At 39.2% G+C, this 23,256-nt stretch overlaps 1 protein-coding gene across 1 annotated transcript in view; it reads left to right on the top strand.

Moving 5' to 3' along the window:
- The window catches only part of tusc3 (tumor suppressor candidate 3), a 77,828-nt gene that overhangs the window by 34,740 nt on the left and 19,832 nt on the right, over nt 1-23,256 (top strand). The window contains exons 3-6 of the mRNA XM_070827498.1: nt 862-979; nt 4,622-4,762; nt 8,318-8,458; nt 8,784-8,873. Coding sequence (XP_070683599.1) covers nt 862-979; nt 4,622-4,762; nt 8,318-8,458; nt 8,784-8,873 — 490 coding nt within the window. The remainder of the gene's footprint in view (nt 1-861; nt 980-4,621; nt 4,763-8,317; nt 8,459-8,783; nt 8,874-23,256) is intronic.

Here is a 23,256-nt window from a genome sequence, read left to right as displayed (position 1 = left end):
TCAGGTGATATTGTCCTCCTTTTTATAATCCCTTGTGTCTCTTCATGAATAAATGCATTCATGCCCATCCTTTGTGCAGTGCCTATGCCTTGGCAGAATCAAAACAATATCTTTTTGGTTTACTTTGAATGAAAAGTCAAATTAAATGAAGTATTTGTGAAAATATACTCAGAGGGAGATGGAAATGATTGACCGCAATGTAAACAAGACATCTTGAGTGTAACATTTTTTTTTCTTTTGGCTGCCACAGTGATTGTTCCTATCTGATAGCAACACTTGCATCTCCTGCCTTTGGGTTTGCAAAACATGGGTCAAAGAAAAATTGGTATCTCTGAATAAGGAATTAATATTTACATTTTTAAAATCTAAATTACAACGTTCTGCTAATTTAAGTTAAAATACTCAAAATATCTTGACGTACCATGTCAACCATTTTTCTCAGTCGCAGTTTGAATTTCAGCACCAGTTGCACAGAATTTGTGGTGAGGGAAACCAGTTGTCAGGATTCTTCCTGGGACTAAAAATCAAAAAAGCCTGGTGAAATGCTAATACTTGTGTAGGGTTATTTTCTTCCTGGAAAATTTTGTCCGCTTCTACACAGCTGTGACAACACGAATCTGAAATTATGTTTAATTAAAACTTGAGTGACATTTGATGTAAGTAATGGCTGCTATCAAACAGGTTTACTTGCTGTTAAAGATCGAATCTTGATTAGCAATTATTGGTACTGTCCTCTGGGATGAAGTGAGTGCTTAGCGGTCCGTTTTTGCCTGCAATATATAACGTGTGAAATATTTTAGTTTGCCTTTTTTCTTGATTGTGTTTCTCATTCTTTATATCTGTCTTATTGGCATCTTATAGGCAGGCGAATGAGGAGTACCAGGTCCTGGCAAACTCATGGCGTTACTCATCTGCATTTTCCAACAAGCTCTTCTTCACGGTAGTGGACTACGATGAGGGAGCTGATGTTTTCCAACAGGTAACTAGTCATTTAGCATATTTTCAATGCTAAATGCATTTACCCAAAACCTACTGCAAGTTGCTCTGGCTGGACAAAGAAAACTCATTGTAGGGGAAGGTGCCATTTTGAGGCAAAGATTCTCTTCACCAGTCCTTCTCCTCCTTTCCAATGTGGTCAACCAGTGCTGAACAGAGACAGTCTGTTCCCACATATGGCCAACAATCTTTCACAACCTCTGCTCCTTTCATCCTGTCCTCCTCACCTCTTTGTCCCTTCGTTCCTTTCCATCATAGTCACACTCAACTTCTTTCTCATCTTGTCAAGTGCTGTTGCTCTTCTCTCTCCCGCCATTCATTCTTTTCATACTCCCTTTCCCCTCCTTTTATTCCACACCACCACGAGCTGCTTGCCTCAGAACCTCAGCAATAGTCCAGCAAATAACCTTACAGAAAATGTTAAAGTGCAAATACAGGGCAGGTACAAACACGAAAATAGTGAAAAATGCATCTAAAAAGTCTCTAGAGACCAAGTGAATACCTTGTTTTGTGTGACCAACAGTCCAAAACCCAAATATATTGAGGTTACTATTATATAAGACAAAGAAAACCAACCGATATTCATATTTGAGAAGCTGTAACGGGTACATTTTGTAATCAGTTATCAAAGTTGTTGCCAATTAATTTTGATGAATCAGCTAATTGTTTCAGTTCTAAACTAAAGCACAGTATAAATATAGAGGCAGCTTGACTGCACTCAAAGTCAATGGAAAAACACAAGTGACCTTGAGGAGATGTACAGTTAGTCAGGCAGTGTGAATTGACGTGAGAATGTAGATGTCAGTCAATAGCTTCAACATATACAGAGTCCACTGGCCTGTCAGTAATCCTTTTTTTTGCAGTTACTTAGCGCTATAAACTAGAACTGTTGGTTATATCCCTACTGAGCTGTAGATGTGATCCGCTAAGATGAAAATTGGTTGACTGAAATGAAACTTGTTTGACTTAAATACACGAGTATTCCTTCAGTGTACTCCAAGTGTTAAATGTAATATTTAAAAAAAACAGCATTTTATTCATTATATACTTATTTATGTGTTAATTGCGGATTTCTAAGGGTGAACAGGTTCACAAAAATTACAGACAGTGGTTGTCTATTTATCACTGTATACATATTGTACATTTGTTTTGTGTTATACTTTTAAAATCAAAATAGTGACATTGGATGGGCTACCAGAAAACAAAAGTAAATGCTTTTAAGTTAAGAAATGCTAGATAAGATAGCCTTTACCTACAGATGCAGGAAAAAAAAATATGGTATGATAGTACATTCCCTGTTGTCCTATTTTATTCCACACTTTATTGATTTAGAACTTTAAATAGCTGTGCTCAGTTAGAAATAGCTTGTTTTTGCTTGTGTTTTGTTATCTTGATTTATCTTAGACTGATTAAGCATTTGAAGAGGGCATTAAAACATGCCCCTAAAGTCTTCAGTATTTCTTCTTTTCTTCCCAGTTTCTGTAGTTGCAGTTTTGCCAGGCATCATTTCTCTTTCCTTTATTCATTTATTGTGTCCTGCTCACTGGCTTTCTTGCAACTTCTTTCATTTTTTTCCTTTTGTATTTAAAAACAGGCTATTTACGTTTTAATGGAAGTTAATAACATGCACACCGGTTTTCTTTCAGTGTTTGTGTGTTGGTATGTTCATGCATTCTTACATTTGTATGCATGTGTGTGCATGAACACATGCATTTAATCTATCATTCACCTTTATCACTTATAAAATGGGTGGCTACTCATAAAGCAGAGATAAATAACCTACATAACAGCCCATGTCTAATTTCTGGCTCCTTCTTTCTCCTTTTTCTCTGCTCATTTGCTTCAGTTTTCCTGCCTCTCCATGTTTTACACCAGGTGTCTTGGGGAAAGCAGGAGAGAGTAAACCAGTTGACTTTATTGTTGTTGATAATTGCAGGGAGTCGTGGGATTTGGAGTTAAATGGAGGGAGGGAGGAAGGAAGGAGAAAGTTCTACTAGTCTTTATTTAGATATGTGTGTGTGTGTGTGTGTGTGTGTGTGTGTGTGTGTGTGTGTCTGTTTTAGAAGAATAGACAGAAAACAGTAATGCATGTGCACAGAAGAATATATTTATACGAAGATAGAAATATTGGAGATGTTCTCTCCATCCAATTACTAGCTGTGATAGCCAGCACATGCCCGCTTACTGTGTTGTATTCACATCAGTGCACACACGCATACACACAGAGAAGCATATAACATGAAAGATTTACAATACACTGATGCAGTTTCTTATGTCCAGTGATCTTTGATGGTTACTCTGTCACCGTTCCCGTTCCAAGTCTTTTAAAATTGAGCATCTGCCCAATACAGATTCACAGCACAATGCTTGTATATTAAGTACAGCTGTGTACAGCAATTGGAAAGCCTGCCAGATTTTTTGACTTTGTGTAATAAAATATCCCCTGTACCACATAACAATTTCCCGTAATATTTATGTCTTATCTCATAGTTGTTTTTTTTTAAACATCTTTTAGGAGTGTTAATCTGGAGATGTTGTGGCTGGGAGTTGTGGACAGGATTTACATTAGGATTTAGGATTTAGCTTCTCTTCATTCAAATTCAAATCCAGTTTTGAGCCAACAGCAGCACTTTTGAGGAGTGGTGCACCTGGAAAATGCCACTGATTTAGAAACAGAGTGAGCATTTGCAGCTTTTGCTGTCAGTAAGGATATCTTTATTGAAACTGTTGGCTGATATTTAGTTGCTTGGGTCACTGTGGGTATCACGCATGCAGAGGCTTGTGTGTACGTGCGGTTGTGTGTATGTGTTGAGAATAGGTTCCTTATGTCACACTGTTGGAAAACATACTGTGTCAACATTTATGTCCCAACAGTGATATACTTGTATCTACAAGTGCTGAACGTTAAAACAAGTTATGAAAGATGACTCTAGTCAGGCTGGCAGAAAGAGAATTACACTTTTTTAAGCAAAAAATCATATTCCTACCAAGAATGAATTACTTCCTAAAATGAATCAGTGATTAATTATGTTAATGAACTGAACATTTCAAAATTCAAAAAAATCTAAGAAAATTGAAATTCTTACATACAGACATTAGGTATTAGTACATGAATGAATAGAAAGCCCAGTGAATGCCAAGCATTGTTAATCAAGGGAGGATTCATCTATTCACTATCTGAAGTGTCCCAAAACAAAAAACGAAAGAGTGATAATCAATGGACACTGAAAATCTTTGCGACACATGATAGAAAGCAGTCAAGAGGTGAACCTGTGACATAGCCCCGGCATCAATCTGTTCGTTAAGATATTATGATTAATGGTGCATCCTCATCTTTCTCCCTAGACAATATGTTACAGATGCAGCCACCTTGAATTGCCCACTGGGCCATGATAGGGTCCAGGTAGATACATGGCAGATATTTACAAGGGCTCTGCTGGGCACTTGGCTGAAATAAACATTTGTCACCCATTGGTTTATTTGTGAGGAAAGTACAATCTAATGTTTAACCCCAGACAATTAACAGTGTGTTTAGAGTCACTGCCACTGTACTTGAAAGTTTGACAAGTCAGAAATGAAATTAACTTGACATCCGCCATTTTCTCATTTTCCTCTTTCTCTCTAGCTTAACATGAATAGCGCTCCAACCTTCATGCATTTCCCGGCAAAGGGAAAGCCAAAGAGGGCTGATACATTTGACCTCCAAAGGATTGGCTTTGCTTCGGAGCAGCTGGCCAAGTGGATTGCAGACCGCACAGATGTTCAGGTACTACATACACAGATGTAGACATTTATACATGCATGTTTACAGAAAATGTACAGTTGGTACATACAACCCCAACATAGTTTGTGTATAAAGGGCTATCGTAAATACCAAAAATATTTCTGAAATTGTTCTTTAAAGAATGGTTTAACCTGAAGGGGAAATCCAATCAATTTAGAAAAATCCAAAAAGACTCTTCAGTGTGATGTTTTGTTGCTCAATAGTGCATTGTGTGGTGTTGATCTGACATAAACATATACACTGCTTATAAATATCAGTTAAAATATGCTCAGAGGTGATCAGAGACCCACCATTTCAGGCGGTCCTGGTAGAGTTGGGTATTCTGCACCAGTGTTTCAATGACTTTCACACCTGTCCACAAGTCTTACACATCAAAGTGCTTGACTTGGGGAGTACTAGTGCATATGTGAATGAAGTTGTGTAAAGCCTTTTGAGGCTTCAGAGAGAGTGATGACACTCTGTGAGTGAAGTAAGAAAGAAGTGAGCTCACGCCCAAGACTACATTAGCCTCTACTAGTGTAAAACACCTGCATCTCTGACTGAACTGTAAGGCAGTTGAATTGCATTGCATTGTGGGTTATGTAGGTATCAGATTTTTGCAGGGAAGAAGAATGGACAGAACAAAATAGACTGCATTTCTTGTTGTGTAGCATCAATTTTAATACTATCTTTAAACTTTCCATCCTGAGTCAACAATGTTAGGGCAAACCCACTAAATGCACTAGAGACTTTTGCTCCAACAGGTTAGGGGTGAGGGCACCCAAAGTCTTTGCACAGGCCTTAGACTTCGAGGATGAGGGCATTACAAATACAGGTGGCTGTGAGATGCCCTTGCTTGGAGGCACTTACGTTGTTGGCACCTGAAAGATTAAACCTTCAACCCTCTGACTACAATTTCTTCTTCCCTGAACAACCTGTCAGCCAAGTACTAGCAGTCGTAGTCCAAGCATCCTGCTGACACCTTGTTGATGGATCTAGATTCAAAAGGCTGCCTTTCAGAGAAGGCGAGGGGAAGCACTTACACTAAGTGCTAGCTTTCAGGCACTTCAATGTGACTTTACTGTATGAATAAAGAAGAGAACCGAAAAGGAAAAATGAAAGGACAGACATATGATCAAATAAATTGTGAGATGAATACATTTTTGTGATGGCGGAACTTGAATGAAAGTCAGTAAAGTCAGATTTTGTCAGATGTGCCTGTGTAGTGTTCAAGAATGACAAGGAGGGGGGTGTGGAGGAGCTTGTACTTGTAGCAGCCATTAGATCTTGTTTTTCTTTTCCTTAATTTTCTACATAATACTCAGCTTTACAAAGATGACATTTTGAATGACTTAGATTATGTACAATGTCATACATTTTATGAGAGTCCACTGGATCGATGAATGGTTTCTTCAACTGAGTTGAAACATAAAAATAACTAAATTATTATTATTTAAATGAAGTCTATAACAAAAAACTTTCCATATTTGAAAGTGATGCAACCGTACATGTCCCACAGTCTCATTTCTCTCAAATACCCTCACATATGAGGCCACTCAAATCTCTTATTCTTTCTTTCTGTCTTTCTCCCTGAATTGTGCATTCTTAAATCTCAATCCAATAACACTTAGCAGCAGCAGATTGTACACACATTCTTAATGCTGCCATAATCACACATACATGTTCTTTGCAGGAACATTTTCACCTAATTAATTATTATTAGTAGTAGTATTGGTATTAGCATTAGTATTAGTGTTGTTGTTGTTGTGCACCTGATGATTAAACACATTCAAAGTAGAGACTTTGCCGATATATCCATCAGGATTGCGACCCAATTTTGTCGTATGACGATGACAATAAAGGAGTTCTATTGGTATTATCTATTTTTAGTTTAGATATATACAGTACTAGTCAAACGTTTGGACACACCTTCTCATTCAATGGTTTTTCTTTATTTCTGTTATTTTCTTCATTGTACACGTATGGAATTATGTAGTGAACAAAAAAGTGTTAAACAAACCAACTTTATTTGAGAGTCTTCAAAGGTAGGCTCCTGGAATAGTTTTCAATTAACATATGGTCAAGAGTTAATTTGTGAGACTTATTGGTTTCTTAGTGTATTTGAGACCAGGTGTGTTGTGCAGAGGTATGGTTGGTACACAGATCTATACAGTGAATAGCCTCATTTACTACTGTTCTAATCTATATTATGGCAAGAATCACTCAAGTTAAGTTAAGAGAAATGACAATTTCAAGAATTTTGATGATATCCTCAAGTGCAGTAGTGAAAACCATCAAATGCTATGATGAACTGGTTTTCTTGAGGACCGCCCCACCAAGAGTTACTTCTGCTGCAGACGATAAGTTCATTAACTTTACCAGCCTCAGAAACCACAAATTAACAGCACCTCAGATTAGGGTCCACATAAATGCTTCACAGAGCTGAAGTAGCAGACACACCTCAACACCAGCTATTCAGAGATTGCGTGAATCAGTCCTTCATGGTCGAATGGCTGCAAATAAGCCACTACTGAGGAAGAATAATAGGAAGAGAATTGCTTGAGCCAAGAAACACAAGGAATGGACATTAGACCTGTGGAAATCTGTACTTTGGTCTGATGAGTCCAAATTTGAGATTTCTGGTTCCACCCGTCACGGTTCCCACCGTGAAGCATGGAGGAGGAAGTGTGATGGTTTATTCGAAATTCAAGGCACACTTAACCAGCATGGCTACCACAGCATTCTGCAGGGGCATGCCATGGCATCTGGTTTGCATCTTAGTGGGACCATCATTTGTTTTCCAACAGAACAATGACCCAAACACACCTCTAGGTTATGTAAGAGCTGTTTAACCAAGAAGGAGAGTGAATGATTGCTGTGTCAGATGACCTGGCCTCCACAATCACCTAAATGACCTAAACCCGATTGAGATGGTCTGGGATGAGTTGGACTGCAGTGAAGGGAAAGAAGCCAAAAAGTGCTCAGCACCTCTGGGAACTCATTCAACACTGTTGGAAAACCATTCCAGGTGACTACCTCTTGAAGCTGATTGGGAGAATGCCAAGAGTGTGCAAAGCTGTCATCAGAGCAAAAGGTGGCTACTTTGAAGAACGTAGTCTGGCTCGTTTTTTTGTTTACTAAATATTTCCATATGTGTTCCTTCATAGTTTTGATGTCTTCAATAGAAACAGAAAACGATAAAAATGAAGAAAAACCATTAAATGAGAAGGCGTGTCCAACTCAACTAAAATCTGACTTCCTCCCACAGTCCAAAGACATGCAGGTTAGGTTAATTGGTGGCTCTAAATTGGCTGAGTGTGAATGGTTGTCTGTGTCTGTATTGGCCCTGTCAGAGACTGGCGACCAGTCTATGGTGGACCCCGCTTCTCGCCCAATGTCAGCTGGCTCCAGCTCCCCCGCAACCTTTAAGGATAAGCAGTATAGATAATGGATCGATGGATGGATGTAACAGTAGCATATGGATTATATACAATGACTACAAAATGGCTCAAATGTAAATAACTCATATGTCACCTCTCTCTCTCTCTCTCCTTCTAGATCCGTGTCTTTCGTCCTCCTAATTATTCAGGTACCATTGCTCTGGCTCTGTTAGTGTCTTTGGTCGGAGGTCTGCTGTATCTGAGGAGGAACAACTTGGAATTTATATACAACAAAACTGGATGGGCCATGGCTGCACTGGTATGTCACACACACTCACACAGTGGGTTGTAGGTGGTAACCTTTTGATCCACCTTGAGAAGTTAAATATATGATCTGCCAAAAATATCCACCTCCATAAGTCAGGTGGAACAGCACTGGAAACAAGCTGAATAGAGTAATGTCATCTCATTAGTACAATTTTCTGCCTGTTTTAAAAAAACATTCTTACGTCTCTAGAGTCATATGTGAGGTAAATTTCACACTGTCTCTGTTAAATCATGATAATATTACTAATATTTCCACGCTACTTTTGTTTCATCCACTTTATCTTTGTCCCCCCCTGCCCTCTCTCTCTCTGTAATAGTGTGTAGTTTTTGCGATGACATCCGGTCAGATGTGGAATCACATCAGAGGTCCTCCCTACGCCCACAAAAACCCCCAGAATGGACAAGTGGTATGAGTCATTTTATTTCATTTCTTCCCTCTGCACATGCATACATTAATCTATCTATCCTTTTTTTTCCTCATTTGTTCTTTCCATCCTTCCACTTTTGCTCTTTCATCCAAACAACCATGTCTTTATTGCCCTACATTTATCTTCCCCTTTTTTCCTTTCTTTCTGAACTTTCTTTCCTTGTTCTTTGGCTCGTCTTTTGTCTTGATTTCTTTCATTCTTTGTTTTCTTTACAATTGGTATATATGTTTTCAGCAAAAACAACATTTTAAGGGTCAAGATAAATGGGATTCACTGTGTAGTGAGTGAGGCTGTATTAAATCAAAGATAGGAACATCTGTAAGGCCGACAGCCCAGAGTAAGAAGCACTAGTCTGTACAGTACTGACCTGTCAGCACTGGGACTGTGTGTGTGTTACTGCACAGCCGGGAGAAGTCATTGTGTGTTAATAGCAACTTTCAATTTATTTATCTATTTACCTACTTTACCTGCTCTTATTTTATACAGTTCCTCTGTCTTTTGGACAGTTGCCACTTATTACCAAAATGTGTGCAAATACTCTCACACACACACACAGACACACACAGCATTTGCAGATATAGTTTTGCTAGTCATCATTTAAGTTTGTTCATTCAAGTGTGAAATTAAAATAGAAATATGACAAAAACTGAGAAAATGAGGGAAGGGAGAGAAAAGGGGATGGGAAGAGTGAGTGACTGTGGTAGACAGAAGAAAGAGTAGAGTGAACCTTAAAAACCTTAGAAACATGTGACTATACTACAATGTTATGTGCTCTGACACATGCAATGTGTGTATTTGCGCACAAATATGTACACATACACATCCACAGTGAGCGATGCATGGGGCCTCAGACACCAAGTATACAAACAGCTAGGTTGTTGTAGGGAATACACACAAACATAAAACAGAAAAATGACACAACAGAAAAGTACCACTACCTCCCTTGACCTTTCTATTCCATACGGTATGGTCCCTCTCTCTTCTGTGTAAAATGCAGTCTATTTTTCAGGCTCCATTGGCTTTCTGTCATTTTTCAGTCTGTTTGACAACAAATAGGTTTAACCCTCATCCTATGTAGCTCTCAACTGCATCTCCCAGCTTTCACCCTTTCTTTCTCTTTCCTTGGTTCATCTCTCTCTCTTCTCTTCCCTCTCTTTGCCACCTGCATGCTTCTGAAACTGTTTTATTCTGTCAGGAGTAAGTATCTGCTGGTGGAGATGCTGCTGTTGCTATAGATGAAAATGATTATCTCTTAAATACTATTTACGTTAAATAATGCATGACGTTGCAGGCAAGACAAGAGGCTTTATTTTTTCAGTCTCGCATTTTATGTCACATAGGGCAGCACCAGGGACGTGCGGTCAGGGGAGGCAGGTTAGGCACTGCCTCGCCTGTCATCACCCTCACCTGCCATCATGAGATGTATACTAATGATAAAATAAATATTTGTCCACTGATCTGTGCTATAAATGCAATTTCTGTATGATTCGAATAATTCCGATCATTTTTATAATCAAAATCGCTGTATTTTGCGTATTTCCTGTTCAATTAAAGCGTAGGCAGCGAGGTGAGGCAGCACAGAGCTGTGCCTCACGTCAGATTGCACAATCCCTTGCAAACTGGGTTGAGCGCGTGCCTTTTGCTTACTCAGTGTATGCTACCAATGTAATGCTTTATTAAAATGTTTTTATACAGTGTAGACATTTTTATTATATGTCCTCACTTTCCATATAATAGGTAATGTATTTCACGTATGTCTATCACTTATTTAGTGTTAGGATCTGACATAAAGCCGCACTGAAAAGACATAAGGTGAAGCAGGCAGTAGCTCTGCCTCAACGTAGAGGGCGTACGTGATCTCACGTTTATTCTTGTTCGGTGGTTGCTCTTCTTCTACGTAGTCAAGTAAAGTTCAATAGGAGTCCGTTATTTTGTTTTGCTCTGACTGACTGCAAAAATGGAGGATGTAATATCTCAGCTCAAAAATTTCTCAAAATTGGACTTTCAATCAAAACGTGAAGTAATAAATAAGAAGGAGAGGCGTATGGACTTCATTTACAAGTAAAGGTAAGACCAGTGTGCGAATCCTGTGTGTGAGTGAGAGAGTGAGCGCATCCGCCGTGGTGCTGTGTGGCTTGTTATAGGCTGTCTGTAGCATCCACCTTGGTGTTTTTTGGGAGGCATACTGAACCGCTATACATTTTACATTCTTCCTTGGCCCAATGTGTACCTGCTATGTGTATGGAAAGAATGCTGATATGAGATATGAAACATAATCGGTAGTTGGCAAATATATTGGGTGCATATATTTGTAAATCTGACTCTGAAAGAGTAAGTGCCTCACCAGCCACAAACCTCACCGCACGTCACTGGGCAGCACGGTGGTGCAGTGGTTTGAGCCTTGAACCTTTCTGTGTGGAGTTTGCATGTTCTCCACCTGCTTGCTAGGGTTTTCTCCAGGTACTCTGGCTTCTTTCCATAGACCGCAGACATTCAGGTTAGGTTAATTGGTGACTCTAAATTGCCTGTAGGTATGACTGTGAGCATGAATGGTTGTCTGCCTCTATGTGTCAGCTCTGTGATTGACTGGTGACAGTCCAGGTTGTACCCCACCTCTCGTCCAATGTCAGCTGGGATTAGCTCCAGCCCCCCACGGCCCTTAAGGATAAGTGATATAGATGATGGATAGATGGATGAATAGATTCTTGTCACATTACACATTCAAAGAACACCTATCACACACACACTCACGTTACAGTCCTTGGAGGGAAAAGAGAGAGACCCTTTGGTGTGCTGCTTCCTTAGCTGGCAAATCTGTTGATGAGCCAGGCTGGAAAATGTCAAAGTTGGTCCTAGTTCTTGCTGTATCTGTTGGAGGAAACCTGTCGCTCCATTGTTCTTTGCTCATTAGCTGCATGGTGCTGAATGAACGTGGTTAAGACAGGACTTTGTGTCGTTGCAATGAAAAGGCCACACAAAGGCAGAGAGCTGGCAACTGAGGGCTCCTCAGCCCAGGAGAATAGGTGAAGAGCAGCCGAACAGGACCCCTAGCAGGGTCCAAGAGGGAATAGAGCCCCAGGGGAGAAGATACCTAACTAAAGGGGAGCTCTACTTTTATCGGCCTGGGGATGTCAGGGGTGATGTGCCGCATACTGACCAATCATGGTGACCAGGGTTGTATTTTGCACATTGGTGTGAAAACCTGAAAATTCTGTGAAACTGAGTACAGGAAAGGAGCCCTTTTGTTCAAAAGACAAAGAAATATGTAACATGTCCATTTTGGTGAAAGACCAACATAGATGTACTGGCTGCTGCCTGTGCTCAGTTTTTTACTTTCACTTTATTCCATGTCCTTAGTTTTATTCTTTTTTAGTCTCAACTCTTTCTTCCATGCGTCCCTTCCTGTATTCATTATGTCTCCCTCTTCCGTTTGACACTTCCCCTGTCATTTACTTCCACCCTTGATCTGTCGTTCTCCCTGTTCACTAGTTCATTATTTCTCCCCTTTTCCCTCCTCCTACTGCTTCCTTTTCTTCTCTATGCCCTTCTCCCTCTCCCTCTCACACCTCTGTCTGTCCTGATACCATGTTGTAGTCTTCATAACAAAGAAGTTTAGTCAGCTAGTTTGAAACATCCCTACCTGCCTGCCCCTCCTGTCTTGTCCTCCTCTCTTGTTTTAGGCTTTGTATGAGCAGAGCGATGAGGACAGCATTAAGGCTGTGACACAGTATATATCACATTTTAGATAAGGACAGAAATTGATTCCTGTAGGGACTATAGAGAACAATATCCATGGGCATTTGATTCAAATGCAGAGGTGAGCAGGTCATAAAAGATTTCTCACTATAAGCATGCAGAAAACAAATGACACCATTTAAATTAGGGCCAAAAAAGGCAGAGATTTGGCAGGAGACCCATTGTATGCCCTGTTGAAGTTGTTGAACTAGTTTACTCAACACGCGAAAAAAAGAGTCAATCAAAACGGTTTAAAAGTATCATTAAAATTTGTCACATAAATTCAGACAATTCTGTCTTTAATTAATGAAAGACACATGCTGGCTATTTATTGTCCAAACACCCCACTTTAAACTCTTAAAATCATACTCCCTTTCATACATATGATTTTGTTTGCCTGAATATTTTGTATACAAGCCTGTGCAGAAAAGTTGGAGATGAAATGGAAATGTAGGGCAAAAGCTTCCCTGTCTGAATAATATGATGTGATACTGCAATTAAACAACAAAATGGCCCATTTACATGTCTAGACTTTGACTGGCTTTCACCTGATGAGATAAGAAGATATGTCACCAGAGAGTGGATCCAGACTGGTGGTAACGGGTAATAGAAAACATCGTGTCACTATAGCCTGTAGCTTAATAAATAGCCACTTCTGTTTGCAGAAGAAACATCTTAGCTTAAGGCCTAAAATCCAGTGAGATCATATGCTTTCATGACTAATAACATTTTTAATACAGAACTTGAATTCTTTAAATTAAGTTGAGAGAGATGCATCATTACATATTATGTGACTCGTTTTAAATGGAAAACCTGAGCCTGGACGACACACAACCGCCCTGTTCTGGCAGGGATGGATTCACACTTGCTCTTGGTGTTTGTGTTGACTTTTCAAATGAATAGAAGACACTGCATCCTTGCTGTTGCTGTGAGGTGTCTTCTAAGTTTGCTCAGAACCATTGTTTGATTTGAGAATTTCATCCCACATATCAGGCACAAAGGAAGAGGGGATGATGGATCCCCGATCAATATGAATCTATGTGACACGAGGGTTAATGTCGGGTTAATGCTACCTCCAGTGCTGGATGACGAAGTTGATGGCTCAGATTGAGAGTTATGTGATTGTGGCACCTTTCTTTTCAAAAACTGTTCCATCCTAGTTTGTGTGCAATGACCTGTTCACTTGACCTCGTATGCATGGTGCAGTAATGAGAGGGAAAAAAATGGTAGCTAGCCACTATTAACCCTCTCTAACCCTGATGTTGTAACATACTTGGAGAATAATGTTTTTGCTGATGTTGAAGTTGTGATGTGAGGAAAGGGGCATGTGAGGCAAATTTTGACGATGTATGAGGTGGCTAGTTGTAGCTATAGGTTTTTCTGAAATTTTAATGCATATTATTATGTGTGCAATGCCAGAATATTTTTTCGACGGCACGCCTAATGAAGTCAGATGGCACCCCAGGGTGATGTGGCACTCTGGGGACACATTTTCTACATAATATGCCCTAAAGGTGGTGTTAACTGCATTCTGCTGTACAGTTTCAGAGGTTTTTCCTCATACTCACAGGATCGAGAAATAGGAGCACCTTTCAATATAATGTAGTCTAACACAACACCACATTAAACTATGACCTCAATAACAAACATATGATAAAAATTTAAGCCTGTGCAAAAATCACCACAAACTGAATATTATGAGCTTTGTAAACATTGATGCTATGGCTGGACTGTTGTATTGGACTGCAAGGTTCTTCAGGTTTGCCGAAGGACCACTGAGTATATGTGAACAGATTGAAGGCTGGTTCTGTTATGCTAAAACCTCCATGTTAAGTGCCCCATAGGACAGGCCTCCTAGTCCTCATAGCCCTACCTTAATCATTTCTCTTTCCTCAACAGCAGTAGCCTCATTGACCCACATGCTTTAAGCCATCCACGTTTTCTTGAGCTTCTTGGCCAGATTGCTATTTTGTAGCCACTCAACCAAAATAGCACCAGGGTTAGCTACATTAGATCCTGTCTAAATGGCCATCATCTCTCCCATATTTCCCCTCCTTTCACACCTTTTGCACCTTCATCTACACCCCTATGCTTCTTTTAAATCCCTCTTTTCCTCTCGCCTCCCCAACACTGAATAGCTTGAACTGGGCAGACAATATTGAAAAGATACCTGTCTTATCTTCCCGGTTCTACTTCCCTCCTCTTTTCATGTTACTTCCTCTCACCTCCCTCTCTAATCTCCCACTCTCCTCTCTCTCCCCAGACAGTGTAATTCCTTTAAAATGATGAGCGAGCGAGGCCAGGTAGACTATATTGAAAGGATTTGTCAACTGACGAATGGCAGGACCAAGCAAATGAAATTGTAGTGAGCGTCTCAGTGTGCAGCCAAGAAAATACTGCTAACTCATTTTTGCTCAGGCGCACACACTCACAAAATGGGACACAGACACTGTTGTGCTTTTTACAAACATATACACGCACTATGGCAAGCGCACACATGGATCTCACCCAGGCCCACAGATACAATTGCAAACATGCACGCTCAGTTTCACTCACACTGTTTTACTCACAATGTATGACAAACCCATTAGCACGGGAAGGGGATAATAGTTTCCTTTCAAGTGCTTGTGTATGTGTTATTCTGTTGTACTTTGAATATGAAAAACATGGTAAATTTGAAGAGTAAACATACTGTATGTATTGTTTTCTACTAAAAGTATCTTGATGTGACTGTGTGCCTTCACCTCAGCTACAAGTTTAGAGGAGCTGGTCAACATAACTGATAACTGATAACAAAATAATGGCACATAAAATAACAAAATAGAATATTTCTTCTTTTTTTCTTTTTCAGTAGTGACAGTGAAGCTGCATGTCATCTTTACATGCTCAGGTGCATTTATTAAGAATATACAATGGCTTTTATGCTGCTTGGAGCCTTTTTTGCATGTAAATCCAGTGTTTTGAAACACAATCTCGATATCCTCGTGTGCGCACTGAGCAGCAACGGACCCACTATGAATCAATTATATAATACACAATAACTCTAATAATAAAATAATGATTATATAATTATAATATTTCCTCACCCGTTTCAGATTTAACTATGGAAAATGAGCTACACACGCTTGCATGTAATACGTTTCCATGACAAACCCACTCAGAATGCTACAAGCGTCTCAGCCAGTGTTTCTCTCTTAGTTTTTACTATGACCAACCACTTCCTTATTTCCACACTATTGACTGATGACATTTCCATATTTCCAGCTGATTTCACATGATTGGTTGATGGCTTTTGGCAGCTGTTGGCAGGATTCCTCTCCACATAAACTGCTAACCTTTCATATTTTAAAGAAACACTGCTGTCACTTTTATTGGCTCTCTGCAAATCGTTTACTTTTGGCTTGCTGAGGACATCAGTGTGCAGTAAGTGTTAGTGAGTATGAGTGTGGCTGTATTTTTTGCTGTACCTGCAGACTTCTTTGTGTCTGTGTGTGTATGCGTTTGATTGAGTGAGCGAATGCTTGTGTGTTTATCTGTGTGTTTTGAACCGATATGGAAAGAATTGAACAGTTTATTGAAGCAGTGAAATAAATGGTCCTTTAGGCTGGATATTTGTTCAGAGCAGAGTCATTGACCATTCCTCCCTGTCTCCACAGTTAGATGGTCACAGCTAGAGACACTGATAGGCACCTGCAAACTTTGTAACCATTGTTTTTTGCTGAAAACTGTAATTAAGAACCATATATTAAAGGCACATATCCTAGGGGGCGAGCGAGAAGGAACAAGAAAGGGAGAGACTATTGGTGTAGGAAGGATAGATGGATGAAAATTAGCAACATAATGCAAAGCAGCATTTTGTTTTAAGGATTGTACATCATTTAATTAAATTAAGAGTTACTGAAGAGGAAGAAAATCTCTCTGAGCTAGCTGTCGGTAAGTGTAGTTAGTTCAGTTGCACAGCTAATAAGCTACAATAGCCTCTTCTATTTTTTGCTCTTCGGCTTTCCATTACCTCCAAGGACACCACTGTCAAGATGGTTTGCTATTGGTTAATGGCACAAATTTGCAAGTCAAAGTTGACCCTGACATTAACTGACATTGTTTAACACCTTTCAACTTCAACGTAATACAGACTGTTAGACTTAAGACATAAGACGCATTAAGAGAAGATGTTTAAGAAACACAAGGCAGTATAAAAAAAGACAGTTTAAAAAAACACACACAATTAGGATTTAGTGAAAAAAAAAGAATTAGGCTAAAAAAAGATTAAACAGGAGAATAACGATTATAGTGCAGGTACAGTGCAGTGAAAGATAAGTAATAGTTCCAATTTGATAAAAGGCAATGGCAAACAGAAAAGTCTAAGCTCTTATTTAAAGGGAATGAGAGACATCAAGGAGTTTGTTTCATTTGGCACATCATTATGGAACTGTAAAATGACGTGTCCCAGATAATCTGAGATGTTGGGGTAATGGAGCAGCAGATCAGAATGTATCTTGGCCCTAAATCATTCGCTGCTTTGTAAATCAATAGTAGTGTTTTAAAATCAATTCTTTGACTAACAAGAAACCAGTGGTAAGATCTGAGAACTGCACCGATATGATTCCCTCTCCTAAACTTGCGGCTAAATCCCACTAGCTAACCCTTGCGGATCTGCAATGTGTTCCGGCTGCGATGGAGCTAATCACAGCTACTATAGTCAATGCTTCAAACTCCACCAGAAGCAATGCGGCACATTTCAGAAGCAGCTCTCAGCTTGGCGCCGCTACAAACACGTGCCTTGTCTATTTTTGAGAGAAGCTGTGGCCTGGCCACATCAAGCCGCACAGAGTGAATGTGTTGGCCATGAAGTCGGACATAGAATCTTTGAGACTTTGAGAATCCGGTCAATTTTCAAGATAAAAACACCTTGTGCAGACTCCGGATCCTTCCAGATTTTCCCATCACTATAGCAATATTGTTTCAACAGTAGCCCCATGCCAGACGTCAGCAGGTCAGAGGATTTTTTTTAACACCACAGATGTCGAGCGGTTCATCTTGGAAATGGACAAAAACACTTTGATTTTCACTTTAGCCTGCTGTCTGTAGGTTAGAGCATAACAAGGTAGAAAAGACAATGAAAACACATGTCCATGTTAAAAGCACAAAAATGACCAAATCATCAAAATCAAGTCAACTAATCAGCCTGGCAAAACGCTCAGCTTCTAAAACGCTACCAGTGGCTTATGAAGCAGCGTGGAGGACGGAACAAAACTGGGACGTGATGCAGACATGCCTTGTTGAATTTCGGTGTCAGTGAGGACCAACAGTGTTCTGAATCAGCTTCAAGTGTCTGATGGATTTTTATTTTCTTTGATAGGTGATAGCAGACTGATTGTGTAATTGCTTTAATGTGGCTATTGACATCTTTAAAAGACCTCTGGCTTTGTTCATGGTCTTGAACACACAGATTGAAGCTGAGCAGTGACTTTTAATTGTTCTTCTCTGGCTGCAAAGACAATTATTTCTGTTTATCTTGACTTAAGTGGAAGAAATTGTAGCACATACAGTCACTGATTTGTTCACTGCACCCGTTCAGTGTGTGTATGGGACCATAGTCATCTGGAGTTATTGTAATATGTCTCATCTGCATGAATGGGGTAAGATTTACTTTGCCCTTCTGAGCAAATCCACTAATCTATTGAAATTAAAATTTCCCTGTTTTAAATGTCTGGGCCTTTGGACTGCAAGACTTGAGTCTCATTCTCTCGCTTACACATCCACACTTGGAAAAAGCCCAGTACAACTTTGTTGTTGTTTTTCCCCACTCTCCTGCTCAGATTTATTTGGAAAGCCTATGGATCGAGCCTGCAATTCTTTAAGTGAGAAGCCCGCGTCTGTGTCTATATATGCTCTTTTTTTTACAGTTCATTTCCACCAAATGAAGTATCATATCTCCCAGAAAACAAAACAGAAATAAAACTTAGTCTACTGAGGAAATGAAAAGTCACCCCATTTTACTGATTGACATGTTTTCAAAAAAAGAAAACAGGTTTTAAATGGCTTTAATTGACTCTTGGGTAATTAAACTGAACTCTCCATGGAGTCTGTAAACACTGAACTGCATAAACAGTGAGTAGATAATGAGATTTTAAAGCATCACCTGAATCCCTAAAATAGACTACCATATTTGTTCAAATGAGGGGTTCAGTGAACCTGCCCAAAGTCCCTCTGCAGTTCTGAATAAACCACCCTCCATATGCTCTCAGATAGTTAGACATTAAATCGTTGATGTGTTGAAGCATATTTCTACTTTAACTGAGGGAATTTAAATTTAAATAATTCTAATATTCAAGCTATCAATCAGAAATAATTTATTGCTTTTTTGCACACTCTAGAATTATCTACTTATTCTTTTCAACATTTCCAGTTGACTTATGACTGAGCTCCACAGTACATCGATACTAGTTGTGGGTTATTTTTTGTTTACAGGTGTGATTCAGTCTATATCATCCTGCAAACAATCATCCTTTAGTATTCTCTTTCACGCTCTTGCTCTCATTTAATGTAGGTATTTAGCTGACACTCGCACCCAGATTACCTTGTAAGGTTCACGTCCTAGACTGCAACACACACAGTCAAACCTATCCTTTGTCTATATAAGTGAGGCACATATTTCCACTCCATCTCTTTTCCTCTCTGTTACTTACTCTTTCTCCTCTCTGTTCTTTCTGCTTTGTTGACTTTTCATTTATCCCTCTTCCTGTCTGAGTGCCTCCTGACCTTTAGCAAACAAAACACACACAAACACACACACCATACACACGAATATATGATACAGGATGGAAAAGGATGAATATAGCTATTCGTAAAGGTTATCTGGCCCACAGCTATTAACAGCTAACACTACAGTGGTTTGGTTATAGTGAGAGTATAGTCCAAAAAAAGAACGTATAAAGTATGCTCATTGCTCATATACTTTATTGGAGTTGACATAACTCAGCATTGATGCCAACTATTACATTTTCCTGTCATGTATGATTTCTGTGACATGTAGCACTCTCGGATGAGACACACTGAGGAAGTAATTCACAGCCACTCGTCAAAGCCTGTTCTCAACTTCAATTTAATACTATAGTGAACATGTAAAATGCCTATGTAGAATTCCTCAGTGTGTATGCCTGTGTATGTGTGGTTATATGTAAATGCATATTGCACACCTTCATTGGTGCAGTCACCTAATTTGCTTCAAAGTCTGACAAATGGCCCGTTTTATACAGTTCTTATATAAACAAGGCCTTTTAATGTCAATGTATTCAAATGAGTGCCTGAACACCGACACTCACGGTCCTGTTTATATCTTCGTTCTGGTATTAAACAGAATGTAAACACGTATATTCCTGAGATCTTGATCTGAAGAGCATGCTGATGAAAAAATAGTGTAGTAAATTATCCTCAGGGGAGGTATTTGGTAAAGGTCTAGATATATTTTAGAGGTTTAACGTTGATATTTATATTTCTAATTGAGCTAACCTTTTACCATCTGTAACCATCACTGAGTTTATATTTCTTATGGACTTTTCTTTGTGACAAAGTTATTTAGTGCATTTTAAATGTGTATTATGGCCAAGTGTATGGTAAACAAAAGGTGGATAGAATACTAATTCTTCTCACAATTGCCTTAGACAGCTCACAATAAAACATCATCACTTTAAAGAAAAGTAATATGTTTTCCTTGCTATGCCGTGGCAATAGAATAGCATAATAATAAATGTTGGTCAGTCTTATTCTTTCACATATGAATCATTCCATGTTATTTAAGGACAAACAGACTCGATATTCTGACCTCATTCAAAGACATGGGTCTCTTAAAAAATCTAATCCATCAGATTAATTGGAGCAGTAACAGAATAAAGCTGTACCTGACAGCTCCACAACATGAACCTGCCTAAATTTATGAAGCTGAGCCACAGTGAGGCTGTTTAAAAGGGGGAAACACATATGTGTCAGCATGCTGTGCAGGAAACATACATACATGATAAAAAAAAAGTCTCTATTGTTTTGGTCTTTTCATGGAAGAAAGAAAACTTAAATGAATTGATCCTACTTACAAGTATTGCCTGTACCTCCAAATTCTAATGTGGCTTTTTTCTCTTTGCCACAGACTTCCGTCATCACTGAGTCAAATACTATGTCTGACATGTTTCTTCATTAGAATGAACATGGGCTATGTTTGATTCCACATACACTGTCCCGCTGCCATAAATAGTCATTAGTACACCAAATCTGTATAAACATAAACAATATGTATTACTGTTCAAGGGCCATTTGTTAAAAACTGCAGTGCTCAGCTGTTTTGAAATATTGTTTAGTCTTAAAAACAAACCATATATCGAATGTGTTAACAGTAACAAAAATATTGAATATTGCCAGGCTTATTCTCAAACAATAATTTGGTTGATATCACTTTACCCATTCCCTGGTAGAATGATTACATCTCTCTGGACTGGGTAAACAATACGTTCAAGCTCCAAGGTTTGTCAGACTTTTTTGACTTCTGTTCCCAGTGCAAGTAGCATGCTTGCACATACAGTATGAGTCATATGGGAGAATCAAATAAGGCACTTGTTGTGACCTCGTTATTCCTTTTCTTAATGGTGCAGTATTTGCATTATTTTTCATATCTTACTCTGTAATACTATTTATCACTCTGTAGCATTTATCAAAAATAATAGCTAAACGATCATTAAAAAATATTCAAACTTACCTCTGTCTCAAAATTTTAACAGTAAAAGAAGCGTTTCCACCACAAGAACTTTCCCCAGGAACGAGGAATCTTTTGAGGAACTTGCGTCTCCACCATAGGGTCTAAATTAAGTGCAGGGAGACATTATTTAACTCCCCATAAAGTCCCTGCTCGGGGGGTAGTACAGGTACCTTGGGCTGGGACTTGCAGCACTGATTAGTCGAGTACTCGCAACATTTCATTTATTCATTTAATTTTTTTCCTAATTTAATTTTTTTCCTACAAACACAATGTATAGATTCATAGAAAAATATTCAGCTGTGTCTGTATCTGCAGAAACTCTTCCATCTGCCTGTATTTTCTCATTATTTTGCTGTGCTCCAGACAGTGAGTAACAGTGAGCTCTGTGTGAGATCAGGTCTCAATAAAAACGCAGGGACCTGGTTACATGACTGTCTCCATCTCTTTCCTCTGCTCTCTGTCTGTGTAAAGAGTTGCAGGTCTGAGACACACTCACAAAGCCAGACACCCCATGGTGGACAGGATGAAGCTTCATTTCAGCTACATGCACACAAAATTTGGCAATTTGATGTGTTTATTTGTGCTTCAGAACGTAAAAGATTCCATGGACTAAAAGTTCTGGGTACATTGGGTGGGAATGTGGCCATAGATGTGCTTTTAAGAAGTATTCCTTTAAATGTTACGAAGTACTAAGACTCTTGGCAGCCATCTAAAGCTGTAATGGTTTTAGATTGCTGCCATCAGGTGCTTGCCTGTGCCCTTGCCAGGTGCTCAGACATTGGTGCAGAGTTTGAATGTGAGACATGCTAATGGAAGTTGGTTCAATTCAAGCATTTACAGGATCGATTCCACCACTTACAGAGAGGTGTAAGATGTATATTGACCTTGTATATTGTATACAGTGACATTAAAAAAGCGAACACAAACACAGTTGCTTTGCTGTCAGTGAAGGTTCTTTATAAAGTGCACTGGTAAACGTTTTGTTGAAATCAAGTTCTCTTTTGTTATATTTTCAATAAATATGTGCTGGGGGCAAGCTGTCTTCATCTAAATGTGATATACAGTAGGCGTCTTAACATTTGTCTCAGTCCATTGTCATTTAAATAAATGTAAAACAGGTCCGTCTTTGCATAATGTCTGGCCATATTCAGCATCAAACCACACTTGAAAGACTGCATGTGCTTATTCGCCAGTGTATAAATTGGTCTGTGAAGGTAACCTGCATGTTTGATGAAGTAAGAGAGGGAGAGAACGAGTTATAACAGTGTGACCGTTAGTTAAGCTCTTCCATTCATCTCCATGTTAGCTCAACGAGCTGTGGCTCTTTTTACTTCCAGACCACCTCAGTGTCTTGCATCTTTCTAATGAACACACACACTTTCTTTCACACAGACAAATTCCCCCTAAACAGTCTCATTCACAAACATGCATTTACTTACTGGTTTTCAGCATATGCATGCATAGCTACATATACTGAAACAAACACACACACACACACACACACACACACTCTCAGCCCTGCACACTAATGAATGGAAGTCCTGCATTCTAATCCATCAGATTAATTGAAAGTGCCTGGCCATGGATTGAGGAATTTTTCATCCCCCAAGCACTGCTCTTGCTCATAGCCTCTATCTGCTGTTTATGTTCAGGAGGTAACGTTCAGTGAGCTGTGCCTTGAAAAATAGTTTGAAGTAATGTTTGTTTAGTTTTAGTACTGGAAGAACATTCCCACCCTCAGATACTGATGCAATTGTCTCTTATAATTGTGTGGTTTTCAGCAGTTATTATGTGATATATGTATGATTTATTTTTTCCTCTCCCCAATTTGCTTTACCCTGATTCATCTACTTGCAGTGCATTTCATTTAGCAATCATCTC

This window comes from Pempheris klunzingeri, chromosome 3 (assembly GCF_042242105.1).
Source record: "Pempheris klunzingeri isolate RE-2024b chromosome 3, fPemKlu1.hap1, whole genome shotgun sequence".
NCBI lineage: Eukaryota > Metazoa > Chordata > Actinopteri > Acropomatiformes > Pempheridae > Pempheris > Pempheris klunzingeri.
The sequence above is the reverse complement of the archived record's forward strand: the minus strand, read 5'-3'. Positions and strand labels throughout refer to the sequence as shown.